This window comes from Myotis yumanensis, unplaced genomic scaffold, assembly GCF_028538775.1.
Source record: "Myotis yumanensis isolate MYYU_CA2020_CCGP unplaced genomic scaffold, mMyoYum1.0.hap1 SCAF_10, whole genome shotgun sequence".
Taxonomy (NCBI): domain Eukaryota; kingdom Metazoa; phylum Chordata; class Mammalia; order Chiroptera; family Vespertilionidae; genus Myotis; species Myotis yumanensis.
This window is the reverse complement of record NW_027223761.1, coordinates 37,127,333-37,142,897: the sequence shown is the minus strand read 5'-3', so window position 1 is coordinate 37,142,897 and position 15,565 is coordinate 37,127,333. Positions and strand designations below refer to the sequence as shown.

At 39.5% G+C, this 15,565-nt stretch overlaps 1 protein-coding gene and 1 non-coding gene across 2 annotated transcripts in view; both read left to right on the top strand.

Moving 5' to 3' along the window:
- Positions 1 to 15,565, top strand: part of IPO7 (importin 7) — a 68,362-nt gene that overhangs the window by 40,382 nt on the left and 12,415 nt on the right. The window contains exons 10-15 of the mRNA XM_070425328.1: positions 1,122 to 1,221; positions 2,455 to 2,531; positions 2,918 to 3,034; positions 7,254 to 7,343; positions 8,368 to 8,533; positions 8,961 to 9,121. Of these exons, the coding sequence (XP_070281429.1) occupies positions 1,122 to 1,221; positions 2,455 to 2,531; positions 2,918 to 3,034; positions 7,254 to 7,343; positions 8,368 to 8,533; positions 8,961 to 9,121 (711 nt within the window). The remainder of the gene's footprint in view (positions 1 to 1,121; positions 1,222 to 2,454; positions 2,532 to 2,917; positions 3,035 to 7,253; positions 7,344 to 8,367; positions 8,534 to 8,960; positions 9,122 to 15,565) is intronic.
- Positions 8,106 to 8,290, top strand: LOC139019112 (small nucleolar RNA SNORA23). Its single transcript, XR_011473011.1, has one exon. It is a non-coding gene; the product is annotated as a small nucleolar RNA SNORA23 (small nucleolar RNA).

The window sequence follows — 15,565 nt, the reverse complement described above, 5'->3', positions numbered from 1 at the left end:
TGCCCTAGGAGCTGTATCAGTGAAGATATTGCTTCAGCATATGTCTGAGATTTTGTTGCCTTTGGATTCTTTTAGTATTTTTTTGGTTTTCCGTCGTACATTTAAGTCCTTTATCTATTTTGAGTTTATTTTTGTGTATGGTGTAAGTTGGTGGTCTAGTTTCATTTTTTGCATGTATCTGTCCAATTTTCCCAACACCATTTATTGAAGAGACTATCTTGACTCCATTGTATGTTCTTGCCTCCTTTGTCAAATATTAATTGAGCATATTGGTTCGAGTCGATTTCTGGGCTCTCTATTCTATTCCATTGATCTATATGTCTGTTCTTGTGCCAATACCAGGCAGTTTTGAGGACAGTGGCTTTGTAATACAGCTTGATATCTGTTATTGAGATCCCACCTACTTTGTTCTTTCTCAAGATTGCTGCAGCTATTCGGGGCCTTTTTTTATTCCATATGAATTTTTGGAGAGTTCGTTCTAGGTCTGTGAAATATGCCGTTGGTATTTTAATGGGAAGTGCGTTGAATTTATAGATTGCTTTGGGTAGTATGGACATTTTAATGATGTTGATTCTACCAATCCATGAACATGGTATGTTCTTCCATCTGTTTATGTCTTCCTCTATCTCTTTTTTCAACGTCCTGTAGTTTTCTGAGTGGAGGTCTTTTACCTCTTTAGTTAAGTTTATTCCTAGGTATCTTAATTTTTTTGGTGCGATGGTAAATGGGATTGTTTTTTTAGTCTCTCTTTCTGTTGGCTTACGTATTTTTATGAGTGATTTTTTTTGCTTTAGAACTGTAGGACTTCATGGACTAAAATTTAATGTTGTATTGTCTCAGAATACTTAATTGTTATCTATATTCATGTTTTATTTCATAATTACTTGTTGCATAGAAGGAAAAATATGTTCATTGATAGTTGATCTGAGAATGTAAAGTTTGATACTAAGCTTTTAAAAACACATGTTATAGATTATAGGGTTACTTTTTTTTATCACTTAACAGAAATTTGAAGGTTTAAATTTCAGTACTGAAGGTTACTTTCTTTTTTTTTTATTTTTATTGCTTAATGTATTACAAAGAAGTATTACATATGAACTTTCTTAACTTTTAAATTACAGGGCATTATCCAAGATGTTATTTTTCCATTGATGTGCTATACAGATGCTGATGAAGAACTTTGGCAAGAAGACCCTTATGAATATATACGCATGAAGTTTGGTAAGGAATTTTTACTTTTTTAAGAAATAAAATGTCAGTTAAGGTTGTATATAGTAAACCTAGGTGGTGTCAAGGCCTCTTACCTTTGGCACTAAAAAATCTTTGGTGTTTCAGTATAATCTATTCATTGGTTAGACCAGAGATTTTCAGCTTTTCTCATCTCATGGCACACATAAACTAATTACTAAAATTCTGTGGCACTCCTTAATATATATTTTTTACCGATCTGCCCAAAAAAACAGGTATAATTTTGATTCATTTACACCAGATGCCTATTGTTGTGTTGGCTACTATCATTTTTTTATTTGACAATATAAGGGAAAAGAATTCGGGTATTTAATATTTTAAAAATTATTGCGGCACCACGGTTACAAATAACTGCTTTAGACCTTTGAGAGGGGGGCTATGCATTAATTATGGCATTTGATAATTTTTAGCAGAGAAATACAGTAGTGTTAAATTATTAGATGTGCTTCTAGCACATTCCAAAACTATTGAAAATTCAAGATTATACCTTAACACTGAGTGTCTAAACCAGCGGTCGCCAACCAGTGGTCTGCAGACCACTGGTGGTCCATGAGGTCTGAAAAGTTTGCCACCGCTGGTCTAAACTATACTTTTGGATCCCATGTCAGCTAATCATATATGTGCAAATTGAGAAGATGTGTACTGGAAGCTAGGGTCACAGGAAGTCTCGATGGAACTAAAGATTGTAATTTGACTAATTTGAGTGTTAGTCCTTCTTCCTAGCAAAATCTTATTTTTTTTGTGTTGTGTTTTTTTTTTATTGGCTTAAAATAACACATTAATTATCTGTTTCTGGGAGTCAAGAATCTGGGCATGGCTTAGAAGAATTCTCTGCTTCCAGATCTTTTATGAAGTTGCAATCAAAGAATCTTATGTACTATTAGTAGTTTGTATTTTTGTGACCCTATTGTGAATTCTCATAGTAGTAGTGTTTTGTATGGAAGAAAATAATCATTAGTATAAATTGATGGATTGTTATCATTTATCTTGTACAGAAATGACATGGAATTAGGCTTTCACAAAATTATATTGGTAATTGGGTTCATTTTCAAGTTCACTGTGTCAAAATATAGCAAAATTTTAAGGTCCCCACCCTCCTCTTGTGAGGTTTTGTTTTGTTTTTACCAACATCATTTATAAATTATGTGGCAGTGTTTGTTGAAGAAATTGAAATTACTGTTTTCTGTATTTAAATTTATTCTCTAGATGTGTTTGAAGATTTCATTTCTCCTACCACTGCTGCCCAGACACTTTTGTTTACTGCATGTAGTAAGAGGAAAGAGGTAGGTTATTGAATGTGTGGAATACTTTGCTTTTATGAATTTTAATATTTAAAATTTGTTCAGATACACTGCTTTTTTTATTTTAATGTGTTTGGTTTTTTTTAAATATGTTTAATTGGTTTTTAGAGAGGAAGGATGAGAGAGATAGAAACATCAACGATGAGAATCATTGATTGGCTGCCTCCTGCACCCTCCACACTGGGATTCAGCCAACAACCCGAGCATGTGCCCTGACCGGAAATCAAACTGTGTGACATTCTGGTTCATAGGTTTATGCTCAAACACTGAGCCATGCTGGCCGGGCCAGATATCCTGCTTTTAATGTTAGCTGTATGTAAGTCATTTTTGTCATTAATGTTTTTTAAGATTTTCTCTTTTTAATCTAGGTACTGCAAAAGACTATGGGATTTTGCTACCAGATTCTTACAGAACCAAATGCTGATCCTCGAAAAAAAGATGGAGCCCTGCATATGATTGGCTCTTTAGCTGAAATACTTCTAAAGGTATTTCTTTTTGTGGGTGTGCACACGGTTTAATAACAGTTTTATTGAGATACAATTCACATACCATAAAATTGTCCCATTTAAAGTTTACAGTTCAGTGGTTTTTCTTATATTCACAGAATTCCAAAAAGGAATCTTATTAGCAGTTACTCTCCATTTTCTCTGAGACCTCCCAACCCTAAGATACGGCTAACCTATTTTATGTCTTCTCTATGAATTTTGCCTACTCTGGACATGCATGTAAATGGAGTGATTCAACATTTGGTCCTTTATGAGTGGCTTTTAAAACTTAGCATGAATATTTTCTAAGTTCATATTGTGACAGGTCACAGTACTTCTGTTTCTTTTTATTGCCAAATAATATCCCAGGAGTTGTATTGACATACCCCATTTTACTTACTTGCGTATCGTTTGATGTACCTTTACATTGTTTCCACTTTTGACTGAACAATGGAGCTATAAACATTTGTACTCATTTGTGTGTGTGTACACATTTGTGTGTGTGTGTACACATTTGTGTGTGGACGTATGTTTTTATTTCATTTGGGTAATACAAACCTAGAAGTCAAATTGCAGGTCATATTTTGAGAAATTACCACTTTTCCAAAGTGTCTGGCTATATCATTTTGTATTTTCACCGGCAGTGTATGAGGTTCCCAGTTGCTAAGTCCTCACCAATACTTATTATCTGTCCTTTTTGTTTATAGCCATCCCAGTTGGTGTCTGATGTTTTCTTATTATGCTTTTAATTTACATTACCCTGATGTCTAATTTATAATAATAAAAGCGTAATATGCTAACTGGACCGACCGTCCTTGGGATGAAGCTGGGGCTGATTCTGCGAGGGCAGGGGCTCGGCCCTTGGAGCCCCTTGCACGAATTTCGTGCATCGAGACTCTAGTGAATGATAATTGAGAATCTTTAAATATATTTTTATTGATTTCAGAGAGGAAGGGAGAGAGAGAGAGATAGAAATATCAATGATGAGAGAGAATCATTGATTGGCTGCTTCCTGCATACTCCACATTGGGGATCGAGCCTGCAACCCGAGCATGTGCCCTTGACCGGAATAGAACCCAGGACCCTTCAGTCCACATGCTGATGCTCTATCCACTGAACCAAACCAGCTAGGGCATAATTGAAAATCTTGCTTACTGGCCATTGTATATCTTTGGAGAAATGTCTATGTAAATCTTTTGTCTGATTTTAATTAGGTTGTTGTTGAATTGTAGAGTTCTCTACCTTTTTCATATGTGTGATTTGTAAATATTTTCTGCCGTTTTGTGGGTTACCTTTTTCACTTTCTTGATGGTGTCCTTTGAAGTATACATTTTAATATGATTTTCAAATGATGTCCAGTTTATATTTTCTTTTGTTGCATGAGCTAAAAGTACTTCTTTTAATGTGAGGTTTTTTGGTTTTTTTATTGTTGCAAGATAATTGTAAAGTAGTGGGCTTTTTTCTTCTCAAATAATTGACCTTTAAGGAAATTTATATACATGAATGCATTTGCAGTCGAGGAACATCATGCTTCTGTGACAAGTTTTTTAGGAATGAATGAATGACTGGATTAGATTTATCTTTAGAATCCTCAACTTAATTGTACACATTATGTCTGATTTCTTCATAAATATGATCTGAAATTTGTTTTCATTTTAAAGTTAATAAATGACACCTATTCAAATTTTAAGTAAATACTTGGTCACAGTACACCCAACTCCTAGTAGCCTTGTTCCATATGGTGCTATATTGAATTGGTTACCGTTAATTTGTGAGTATATTTGTATATCTTTCAGCTTTACTATACCTGTCCAGGCATACTTCTTTTAGTTCATAAAGTAATTATTTGTATAAAAGGCTGAATTCTCGGATCAGATTTTTTGTTTTTACTTTATTATTAAACCAGAGGCCTGGTGCATGAGATTTGTGCATGGGTAGGGTCCCTAAGCCTGGTTGGTGATCACAGGCAATCTTTGCGGCGACTGGCGGGGTGATCGGGAAACCCCCACTGGCACCCGCCTTGGCTGGCCTGGGGCTTGTGGGCTGGGGGCAGCTCCTGCATTGAGCATCTACCTCCTGGTGGTCAGTGCACATCATATGACCGTTTGTTCTGCTGTTCAATTGATTTGCATATTAGGCTTTTATTATATACTAGTGGCCCAGTGCATGGAGGGGGAGGGGGTTCCCTCAGCCCATCCTGCACCCTCTCGCAATCTGGGACCACTGGCTCCTAACTGCTTACCTGTCTGCCTGCCTGATCACCCCTAACTGTCTCTGATTGCCCCTAACCCCTCTGCTTGCCTGCCTGATTGCCCCTAACCTCTCTGCCTGCCTGCCTGATCACCCCTAACTGCCTCTGCCAGCCTGATCTCACCCCCAACTGCCTCTGAGTGCCTGATCACCCCTAACTGACCTCCCCTGCCAGCCTGATCTCAGCCCCAAGTGCCCTCCCCTGCTGGCCTAATCTCGCCCCCAATGGCCCTACCCTGCCGACCTGATCTTACCCCCAACTGCCCTCCCCTGCTGGACTGATTGCCCCTAACTGCCTCTGCCTGGGCCCCCACCACCATGGCTTTGTCCAGAAGGAAGTCAGACATCACGAAGATGGCTGGTCGACCTGGTCTAATTAGCATATTACACTTTTCTTAGTATAGATAGATTATATACGATAGGATTGCTTAAATGGTCGTGGGGTGGCGGAAGCCTTTTTTAGCAGGAGGAGATGCTCTTGGCAGACAAAAACACATAATCCCTATATCTGGACTGATAGCCAGCCATATACACTATACTGCCAAACCGGTCATTAAAATTTGAACCGCTTTCTTACACCTTATACCAAACAGCTGTTGCCCTTAAAACCCCTCCTCAACCCCCACCTTAGGTTCTGTCTTTGTAGTTCACCCAGATTAGGTTCTGATTGGTTGGCTTCTATGCCAGTCAGCGTCAAAAGATCTGCCTCCTAGGCAGCCATTGGCTTCTCACACTTCACCCAGATTTGGTTCTGATTGGTCAGTTTCTATGCCAGTCAGCCTCAAAAGCTCCGCCTCTTAAGCAGCCATTGGCTCCTCACACTTCACCCAGATTTGGTTCTGACTGGTTGGTTTCTATGCCATTCAGGGTCTCCAGGCCTATCTCTGGGCCTGATCAAGGAGGTGGGACTGATCAGCAGCCCCCCTGCAGAGGCCAGCGTAACAGAGGCTCGGCTGCTGGTGAAGCCCAGAGAGAAAGAGAGAGGCAATGGCTGACCAACAGCTGCCACTGAGGCTGCAGATGAGACCCTGCCTCTCTCTCTGCAGGCCTGATCTGCAGCCCCCTTTGCAGTCAGTGCTGGGTTGCTGTGCTGGCACCAGCTGCAGTCAGTGCTGGGTCACCACTGCAACCCAGCACTGACTTCCAATGTTCAGTTGAGCCTTTGGTTGTTGTGTTATGGACCCTGGCTCTTTATATATATAGATAGGATAATTTTAGATTTACAAAAAAATTGTAAAAATAGTTCTCATTACTCTTCACCCAGCTTCTCCTAATGTTAACATCTTAGATAGCTATGCCATAATTCTCAAAACCAGGAAATTAATATTGATGTTATAAACCTATCTACAGATCCGTTTCACATTTTATAAGATTTCCCACTAATGTCTTTTGAGTCCATGATTCATTCCAGGATCCCACATTGCATTTAGTTCTCATGTCTCATTAGTCTTCTTAGGTTTATTAGTATTTATCAGTTTTTAATATTAATTTAATATGCAATTCAATGAACTCTTCTTTAAAACATCTTACTCTTTAGAAAATACAAATATCTTTTTAGATATTCAGATTATTACACCTTGAAAGCAGGATGTTTCTCAATGTATGTTATGTTCATTTAGAACCTTTCCAGGGATTTTAAGAAATTATAATAGTTTTTTAAGAAAAAAGTTTTATAAGGTAAGGAATAAAATTAACCACACACCATTACTCAAACACCATTGCTGCTAAGACTTGTTGCAATTGCTTTCTTTAAACAAATAATACAAAAAGGTTAAAAAACGTATTCTGTGTGTTTTTTTATGGTAAAGTTTGAAAATAAGAAAATTGGATGTGGGTTTTGGGTTCAAAGAACCAGAGTAAATATATGTTTTAACATCAATAGTCATTTTTAACACTGGGTGTATCTATTAGGCATTTGAGATTATTATATTTGGAACTCTTTAAAAATAATTTTTGTTTATATTTACAGAAAAAAATATATAAAGATCAGATGGAATACATGTTGCAGAATCATGTATTCCCTCTCTTCAGCAGTGAACTAGGCTACATGAGAGCAAGAGTAAGTTTTAATGCTGTATTAATTTATATAGTTATGTCTTATAATGCTTATAATGAATGACTGCCTATGTGGACTTTTAAATGAAAACTTTTTAATGTTCATTTTAAAAGCCATATTTTATATTTTACCTCTGTATTATGTAAATTTTTTTTTTCTTTCTGCTTTTATTTTTTATTTATTTTATGCTGAATTTACTCTTGGACCATGAGTTTTTGTTTCTTCAGTTTCTTCTGGGATATTTTTTCTTCTATGCAAACTCCTCTTCTGGTTTGGGAACAATCTGCTCTTTTTCTGTGAGGATCACTCTATGGGCAGGGAGAGCTCATGTATGGGTTAATCCACCCATGAGCTCTGTAAGTTCTACACCGCATCTTGGAGCTTTGTTCACCTGGATGTGCTCAATGACCAGAGAATCCGCATCTAAACCCTTAAATTCAGCATTGCTCTCTGCATTTGTAAGCATGTGCAACAAAAATTCAGCCTTTTTTGGGGGCCACCAACCCTGTGTCCAGCCCCACTGTTTTGCCTGGGTACACCTACCAATTCTACCATTGTAATGAATGGTACCCTTCAGATATTTGGTGGCTTTCAAATATACATACCTTTGATGGCCTGGGCGGTTTCATGAGTGTTCTTAAAGTGAACACAGATTTGAGCCTCTTCATTTGCATGATATTGTGGGGTTTTCTGATTTAAGTGATGAGCGAACCATTTTCAGAGGTCACCTTTGGCCGCTTTGGGGAAGAGCTTATATAAATGGCTGATGTAATGTGTGCATAGTTTTCATCTGTGTCTGATAGCAGTGTCTGTCTGTGTTTTGCATTCAGATCTTGCTATCCACACAAACATCATGCAGCCAAAGAGTAAGTTGGGATCATAGTACTGGTCTAGTGTTGTCTCATTGGACATAATTTACCACTGGCCAGCCTCCAAATTCCCATACAGAACTTTGGGAATAGAGATACTGTATAGCTTTTGGAAATTTAAGATTTCTACAATAACTCACTGCATTTTTTTTTTAAAGGCTTGCTGGGTCCTTCACTATTTTTGTGAAGTTAAGTTCAAAAGTGACCAGAACCTGAAAACAGCCTTAGAGCTGACACGAACATGTCTAATTGATGATAGGGAAATGCCTGTGAAAGTGGAAGCTGCCATTGCACTTCAAGTGTTAATCAGCAATCAAGAAAAAGGTAAAGGGTTTATATCTCAAATAATGCAGCATTCCCCCCTCCCCCACTCCCCCTCCTTCCATAACTGCACAAGGCACATAGATACTTGACACATAATCTTCCTTTTATTTTTTTAAAATATATTTTATTGATTTTTTACAGAGAGAAAGGGAGAGGGATAGAGAGTTAGAAACATCGATGAGAGAAAAACATCTATCAGCTGCCTCCTGCACACCCCTCACTGGGGATGTGCCCGCAACCAAGGTACATGCCCTTGACCGGAATCGAACCTGGGACCCTTGAGTCCGCAGGCTGACGCTCTATCCATTGAGCCAAACTGGTTAGGGCTAGTCTTTCTTTTATGTGAAAGTATGTCTTTTTTACCATTTGGTGCATGTTGTATCAGGTTTTTATCCTAAATTTTTTTTTCTTTTTCCAACTTTTACAGCTAAAGAATACATCACACCATTCATCAGACCTGTAATGCAAGCTCTTCTTCATATTATAAGAGAAACAGAAAATGATGATCTTACAAATGTAATTCAGAAAATGATCTGCGAGTATAGTGAAGAAGTTACTCCTATTGCAGTAGAAATGACACAGCATTTGGTATGTTATTTGAACCAATCATTCATGCATTACTTATCTTATAGAAAGCATTTTCACAGAGCTTACTGTATGCCAGATAACACTGTAAGCCCTTGATAGGGCTTGCCCATAGCTAGAATGGGCGGGGCTAGAATTCACATCTGCTGTATGTCTTTACAATACACATCCCTTTTTCAAAAAAAAAATATTTTATTGATTTCAGAGATGAAAGCAGAGGAAGAGAGATCAAGAAATATCAATGATGAGAGAGAATCATTGATTGGCTGCTTCCTGCCCCCTACTGGGGATCAGTCCCACAACTCAGGCATGTGCCCTTGACCGAAATCGAACCTGGGACCCTTCAGTCCACAGTCTGATGCTCTATCCACTGAGCCAAATCGGCTAGGGCTTTTTTGTTATTGTTGTTTTTATGTTTTTTATTGATTTCAGAGGGAGAGAAACGAGAGGGATAGGAAGATAGAAACATCTGTCGACTACATCCTCCATGCCCCACACTGGGGATCGAACCCAAAACCCAGGCATGTGACCTTCTGGTTCATAGGTCAACGCTCAACCACTAAGCCACGCCAGCTGGGCATGATTCACATTTAACTGCTACCTTACACTGCATTATGATTGCCTGTTTTACTGGAATATTTTGGACCAACTTAAAGATGAAGTAGACATACTAGTTTTTAAAATGAAATTTGTTTAAACAATTTATACATGGCCTGTATAGCCCCAATCTTCTGAGAAGTAAGTAAATTATTTAGGGATAGTAATAATAAGTATGAACATATGTCCAACAATAACCCAACCCTTTTCCCTATACAAAGGTTTATTTAATGCAGTTTATATTTCTAAGTATTAAGGTTTCAAGAATGTAACTCATGATATTTGTAGTTGATTTAAGTAAAGGCAAAAGTTTTATGAATCCAGCACCCATTTATGCTTAAAAAAACAAAAATAAATTCAGCAATGTGGAAATAGAGAGAACATATCTCAACATAATAAAGGCCATATATAACAAACCCACAACCAACATCATACTCAGTGGACAAAATTAAAACCGTTTTCCCAGGAACAAGGCAGGGATGTCTGCTGTCACCACTCTTATTCAACATAGTACTAGAATTCCTAGCCACAGTGATCACACAAGAAGAAGAAATAAAAGGCATCCAACTTGGAAAGGAAGAAGTAAAATTGTCATTATTTACAGATGACATGTTACGGCATATTGAGAAGCCTAAATATTCAGCCAAAAAACGGAAACTGATAAATGAATTCAGTAAAGTAGCAGGATACAAAATGTCCGGAAATCAGTTTCATTTTTGTATACTAATAATGAACTATCAGAAAGGGAAGTTAAAAAACAATCCCGTTTTACAATTGCATTAAAAAAAAAAAAAAAATCTAGGAATTAATTTAACCAAGCATATAAATGGACCTGTCCTTGGAAAATTATTAGACACTGAAGAAAGAAACTGTAGAAGATGCCGTAACCGGTTTGGCTCAGTGGAAAGAGCATTGGCCTTCGGACTGAAGGGTGTTCCAGGTTCGATTCCAGTCAAGGGCATGTACCTTGGTTGCGGGCACATCCCCAGTAGGGGGTGTGCAGGAGGAAGCTGATCAATGTTTCTCTCTCATCGATGTTTCTAACTCTCCCTCTCCCTTCCTCTCTGTAAAAAATCAATAAAATATATCTTATAAAAAAAAAAATTGTAGAAGATACGAATAAATGGAAGCATATGCTGTGTTCATAGGTAGGAAGGATTAACATTAAAATGTCCATATTACTGAAAGCATTCTATAGATTCAATGCAGTTCCTATCAAGATACCAATGGCATATTTTATAGAACTAGAACAAATATTCCAAAATTTTATATGGAACCACAAAAGACCCTGAACAGTGACAGCAATCTTGAGAAAGAACAACATTGGAGAAATCATGCTACCTGATATCAAACTATGCTATAAGGCCATAATAATCAAAATAGCATAGTACTGGCATAAAACACATATAGCGCAATAGAATAGACTAGAGAGCCGAGAAATAAACCCACGTCTTTATGGTCAAATGGTGCTTGCAAAATTGGACAGATACATACAAAAAAATGAAAATTGACAACCTTCTCACACCAAGTATAAACTCAAAATGAATTAAAAACTTAAATGTAAGACTCAAAACCATAAAACTAGAAGAAAACATAAGTGGTTAAGTCTCTGACATTTCTCTTAGCAATATGTTTTCTGATATATTTCTTTGGGCAAAGGAAACAAGGAGAAAAGTTTTAAAATGGGACTACGTCAAACTAAAAAGGTTCATTTTTTTTTTAATATGTTTTCATTGATTTCAGAGAAGATGGGGGAGCGGGGGGACATCAGTGATGAGAATCATTTATTGGCTGCTTCCAGCACGCCCCACACTGGGGATTAAGCTTGTAACCTGGGCATGTGCCCTGACTGGGAATCAAACCATGACCTCCTGGTTCATGAGGTGATGCTCAATCACCAAGCCACGCTTTCTGGGCTAGAAGGTTTTTGCACAACAAAGGAAACCATTAACAAAATGAAAAGGATGCCCTGACCGGTTTGGCTCCATGGATAGAGCATCAGCCTGCGGACTGAAGGGTCCCAGGTTCGATTCTGGTCAAGGGCATGTACCTTGGTTGCGGGCACATCCCCGGTAGGAGGTGTGCAAGAGGCAGCTGATCGATGTTTCTCTCTCATCGATGTTTCTAACTCTCTATCCCTCTCACTTCCTCTCTGTAAAAAATCAATAAAATATTTTTAAAAAATGAAAAGGATAACGTATTTGTCAATGATACATCTGATAAGGGGTTAATATACAAAATTTATAAAGAATTTATACAACTCAACACAAAAGAACCCAATTAAAAAACAGGCATTGGACTTGAATAAACACTTCTTGAAAAAGGACATACAGATGGCCAGTATACATATGAAAAGACTATAGAGGCCCTCAGCCTGGCCTGCGCCCTCGTAATCCAGGGCCCCTCGGGAGATATTGGACTGCCAGTTTCGGCCCGATCCCCAACAGTTCAGCATCCCCCAAGATGTAATAGTGCACGAAGCGCCTGGGAGGAGCCTGAGTTGGGCGCCGTGCCTTCCCGCTCATCCCAGCCCTGCGGGGCCTGCTGCCACATCACGGAAGCAGGAGAGGCTCACGCCACCGCATCTGTGCTTGCCAGCCATGAGCCTGCTGGTTGCATTGAGAGTCTGCCCTCTGGTGGTCAATGCACATCATAGCAGCCGGTCGTTCAGTCATTTAGGCTTATATATTTATACATACACACACACACACACATGCTAGAGGCCCGTTGCAGGAAGATTCCTACAAGAATAGGGCTTCCTGAGGCCAGAGCGAAGCAGAGAAGGGGATGAAGCCCGCTGAGATGGGCTTCGCTCCCTTCTCCACCGCTTCGGCTCCCTCCCTTCTCTGCCAGCTCGCTCCCTCCTTTCTCCGCTGCTTTCCTGCCTTGCTCCCTCTCCTGTCCGCTGCCTCGGCTCCGTTCCCTTGTCCGCCGCTTTGCTCCCTTCTACAGCGCTTGGCTTCTTCTACACTGTCTTCAGTCTTCGCTCCGCATCTGTGTATGCAAATTAACTGCCATCTTTGTTGGGTTGATTTGCATATCGCTCTGATTGGCTGGTGTGCATAGCGGAGGGATGGTCAGTTTGCATGTTTCTCTTTTATCAGTGTAGATAGTCTAGAGGCCCAGTTTGTGAAATTCATGCATGGGGGGCAGGGGGTGTCCCTCAGCCTGGCCTGCACCCTCTCCAATCCAGGACTCCTCGGGGGATGTCTGACTACCAGTTTAGGCCCGTCCCTAACTGCCTGTGCCTCTGCCTGAGCCCCCGCACCGTGGCTTTGTCTGGATGGATGTCCAGAATATGTCCTGACTAATTAGCATATTACCCTTTTATTAGTATAGATGCTTAAGGTCACTAATCATCAGAGAAATGCAAATGAAAACCACCATGAGATATAACCTTACACCTGTCAGAATGGCTAGCATCAAGTCAATAAACAAGTGTTAGCAGGGATATGGAGAAAAGTGAACCCTTGTGCACTGTTGGTGGGGATGCAGATCAGTATAGTCTCTGTGGAAAGCAGTATGGAGTTGAAAAATTGAAAATGGAACTGCCTATGACCCAGCAATTCCACTTCTGGGAATTTATCTAAAGAAACTCAATACTAATTTGAAAGAATGTATGCACTCCTGTGTTCATTGCAGCTTTATTTACAATAGTTAACCCTACCAGAACGCTGTACCGATTTCTCAGTAATTTCCGAATCTGCCGATATACCGCTGTACCTAATTTTCGGTACTTTGCCTAGTACATGAAAAAAATGCGTTGCAAACTAAAAATAACCAACCAATCGTGGTCAGACCTCATGGTTAGCCCTTGCAACTGTATGCCCCCATGAATTTGAGTGGACTTAGTGTGGTTTGACGTGAAAAAATTCTGAAAATTCACAATGAAACGAGCGGCTGATGAACCAAGCACTTCAACAGGAAAGCGAATTAGGTCTAGGCTTATCACAGTTCAACAGGTGATCAATACGTTGGTTGATTCAGACTCTGAGGAGTCAGAATTTCATCAAGAATACGTTTCCAGTTCAAGTGACACAGACAGTGAGAGCTCGAGTGATGAGGAGAATCTTGAACCTTATAGATCTAGAGCTAGATCGATAGTAAGAGAAGGGGGGCGTGTCCCTCAAACAGCTGATAGGGGAGATGTAGGTGGTGATGAAGGTTGGACAAGGAATTTTGTATCACCAAATACAGATCTGAATTTAACTGAAGATGGAAAAGGCACAGTGAACATTCCTGGATCTATCACAGAGGAGAGTGAACCGATTGACTTTTTATCCTTGTTTTTGGATGATACTTTCTGGCAAAATTTGACAGAGAAATCCAACCTCCAGGCCCACCAATTGCATATAGCAAAGCCCAACTCCTACAATGCCAAAAATTTCAAGGATGCCACAGTGGAAGAAATGAAGGCTTTTCTTGGACTGAGGACCTATATGGAATACTTATGTATAAAGCCCAGCTATCGGGATTATTGGACAAATGAGGGCTCTGACTTTGTTGGGTTTACTCCCGGATTTCGAAATGTTATGACTCGAGACAGATTCTTGGCCCTTTGGAGTTTTTTACACATAATTGATGAGGAAGACACAGATATCGATAAGACAGAATATATAAAGTTAGGCCTTTCTTGGAAAGTCTACTCCCCAAGTTTCTCCACTTCTATCTGCCAAAGCAACATTTGAGCCTAGATGAGGGGATGATCCCGACAAAAAACCGCTTGGCCATCAAGCAGTATATCAAGGATAAGCCCACAAAGTGGGGCATCAAGTCTTTCCTTCTCTGTGAAGGTGAGACTGGCTACATTTTGAATGCATAAATCTACACTGGTGCTGCTCCAATGCCTATAAAAGACTTGGGCGCAGAAGGAAATACAGTCGTTCGTCTCCTGACTTCATGTGCAATGGAAAATAAATCTCATGTGCTTATGGACCAGTTCTACAACTCTGTAACCCTTGCTAAATATGCACTGTCAGAATTACACACAGGAATTGTGGGAACCCTGCAGCAAAACAGGAAGCAGTTTCCTAAGTCACTGAAAAGTGTAAAAAAAACTTGGTAGGGGTGACAGTCGCTATCTCTCAAGAAAATGTAACATGTTTAGTTTGGCAGGATAGAAAGCCCATCACATTTATTTCGACCTACCACGATCCAGCCCAAAATGTAGTAATAAACAGAAGAAATAAAGATGGCAGTGTGCAAGAAATACAGATGCCACAGCTGGTGAAGGACTATAATAAATATATGGGTGGCTGTGACAAAAATGACCAGATGACCCGCCTTCGCTGGTCTTGTCGTCATTACCGCTGGTCCTGGCGGCTTTTCATGAAAATTTTTTATGTGGGCCAGTTATAATTCTTAGATCTTGTATGCTTCAAAGCAGTAAGCTGCTTCAAAAAAGCCAGTTTATTTCACCAGATATATTCAGAAACTGTGCCTGCAACTTATTGGTGGATACAGGACATCAGCCCACCGCCACCCACAAAAGGAACCCTGCCCTCAACGGATGACCCCAGGCAATCATTTTCCAGAGATTCCCCCTGGGACATCGTCTAATCATATCTGTGCTGTGTGCATGGAAAAGCACTCCAGGTACAACAAGCAAAATCCTGGAGTGTCTTACAAAGACAATCCATGCAAGAAGGTGAAGAGCAACATCTGGTGCTCACTTTGCAAGAAGTACCTCTGTGTGAAACAAGGCTCATCCTGCTGGGTGGATTGGCACACAAAGGTGGAATATTGGCGCCAGATGAAAGGTAGACCTATTTTCTACAATGTCTCCAAGTTCCATCTTATTCTAACCACTTGTTTGCATATAACTAACATTTTTCTATATCATGTTGGTTT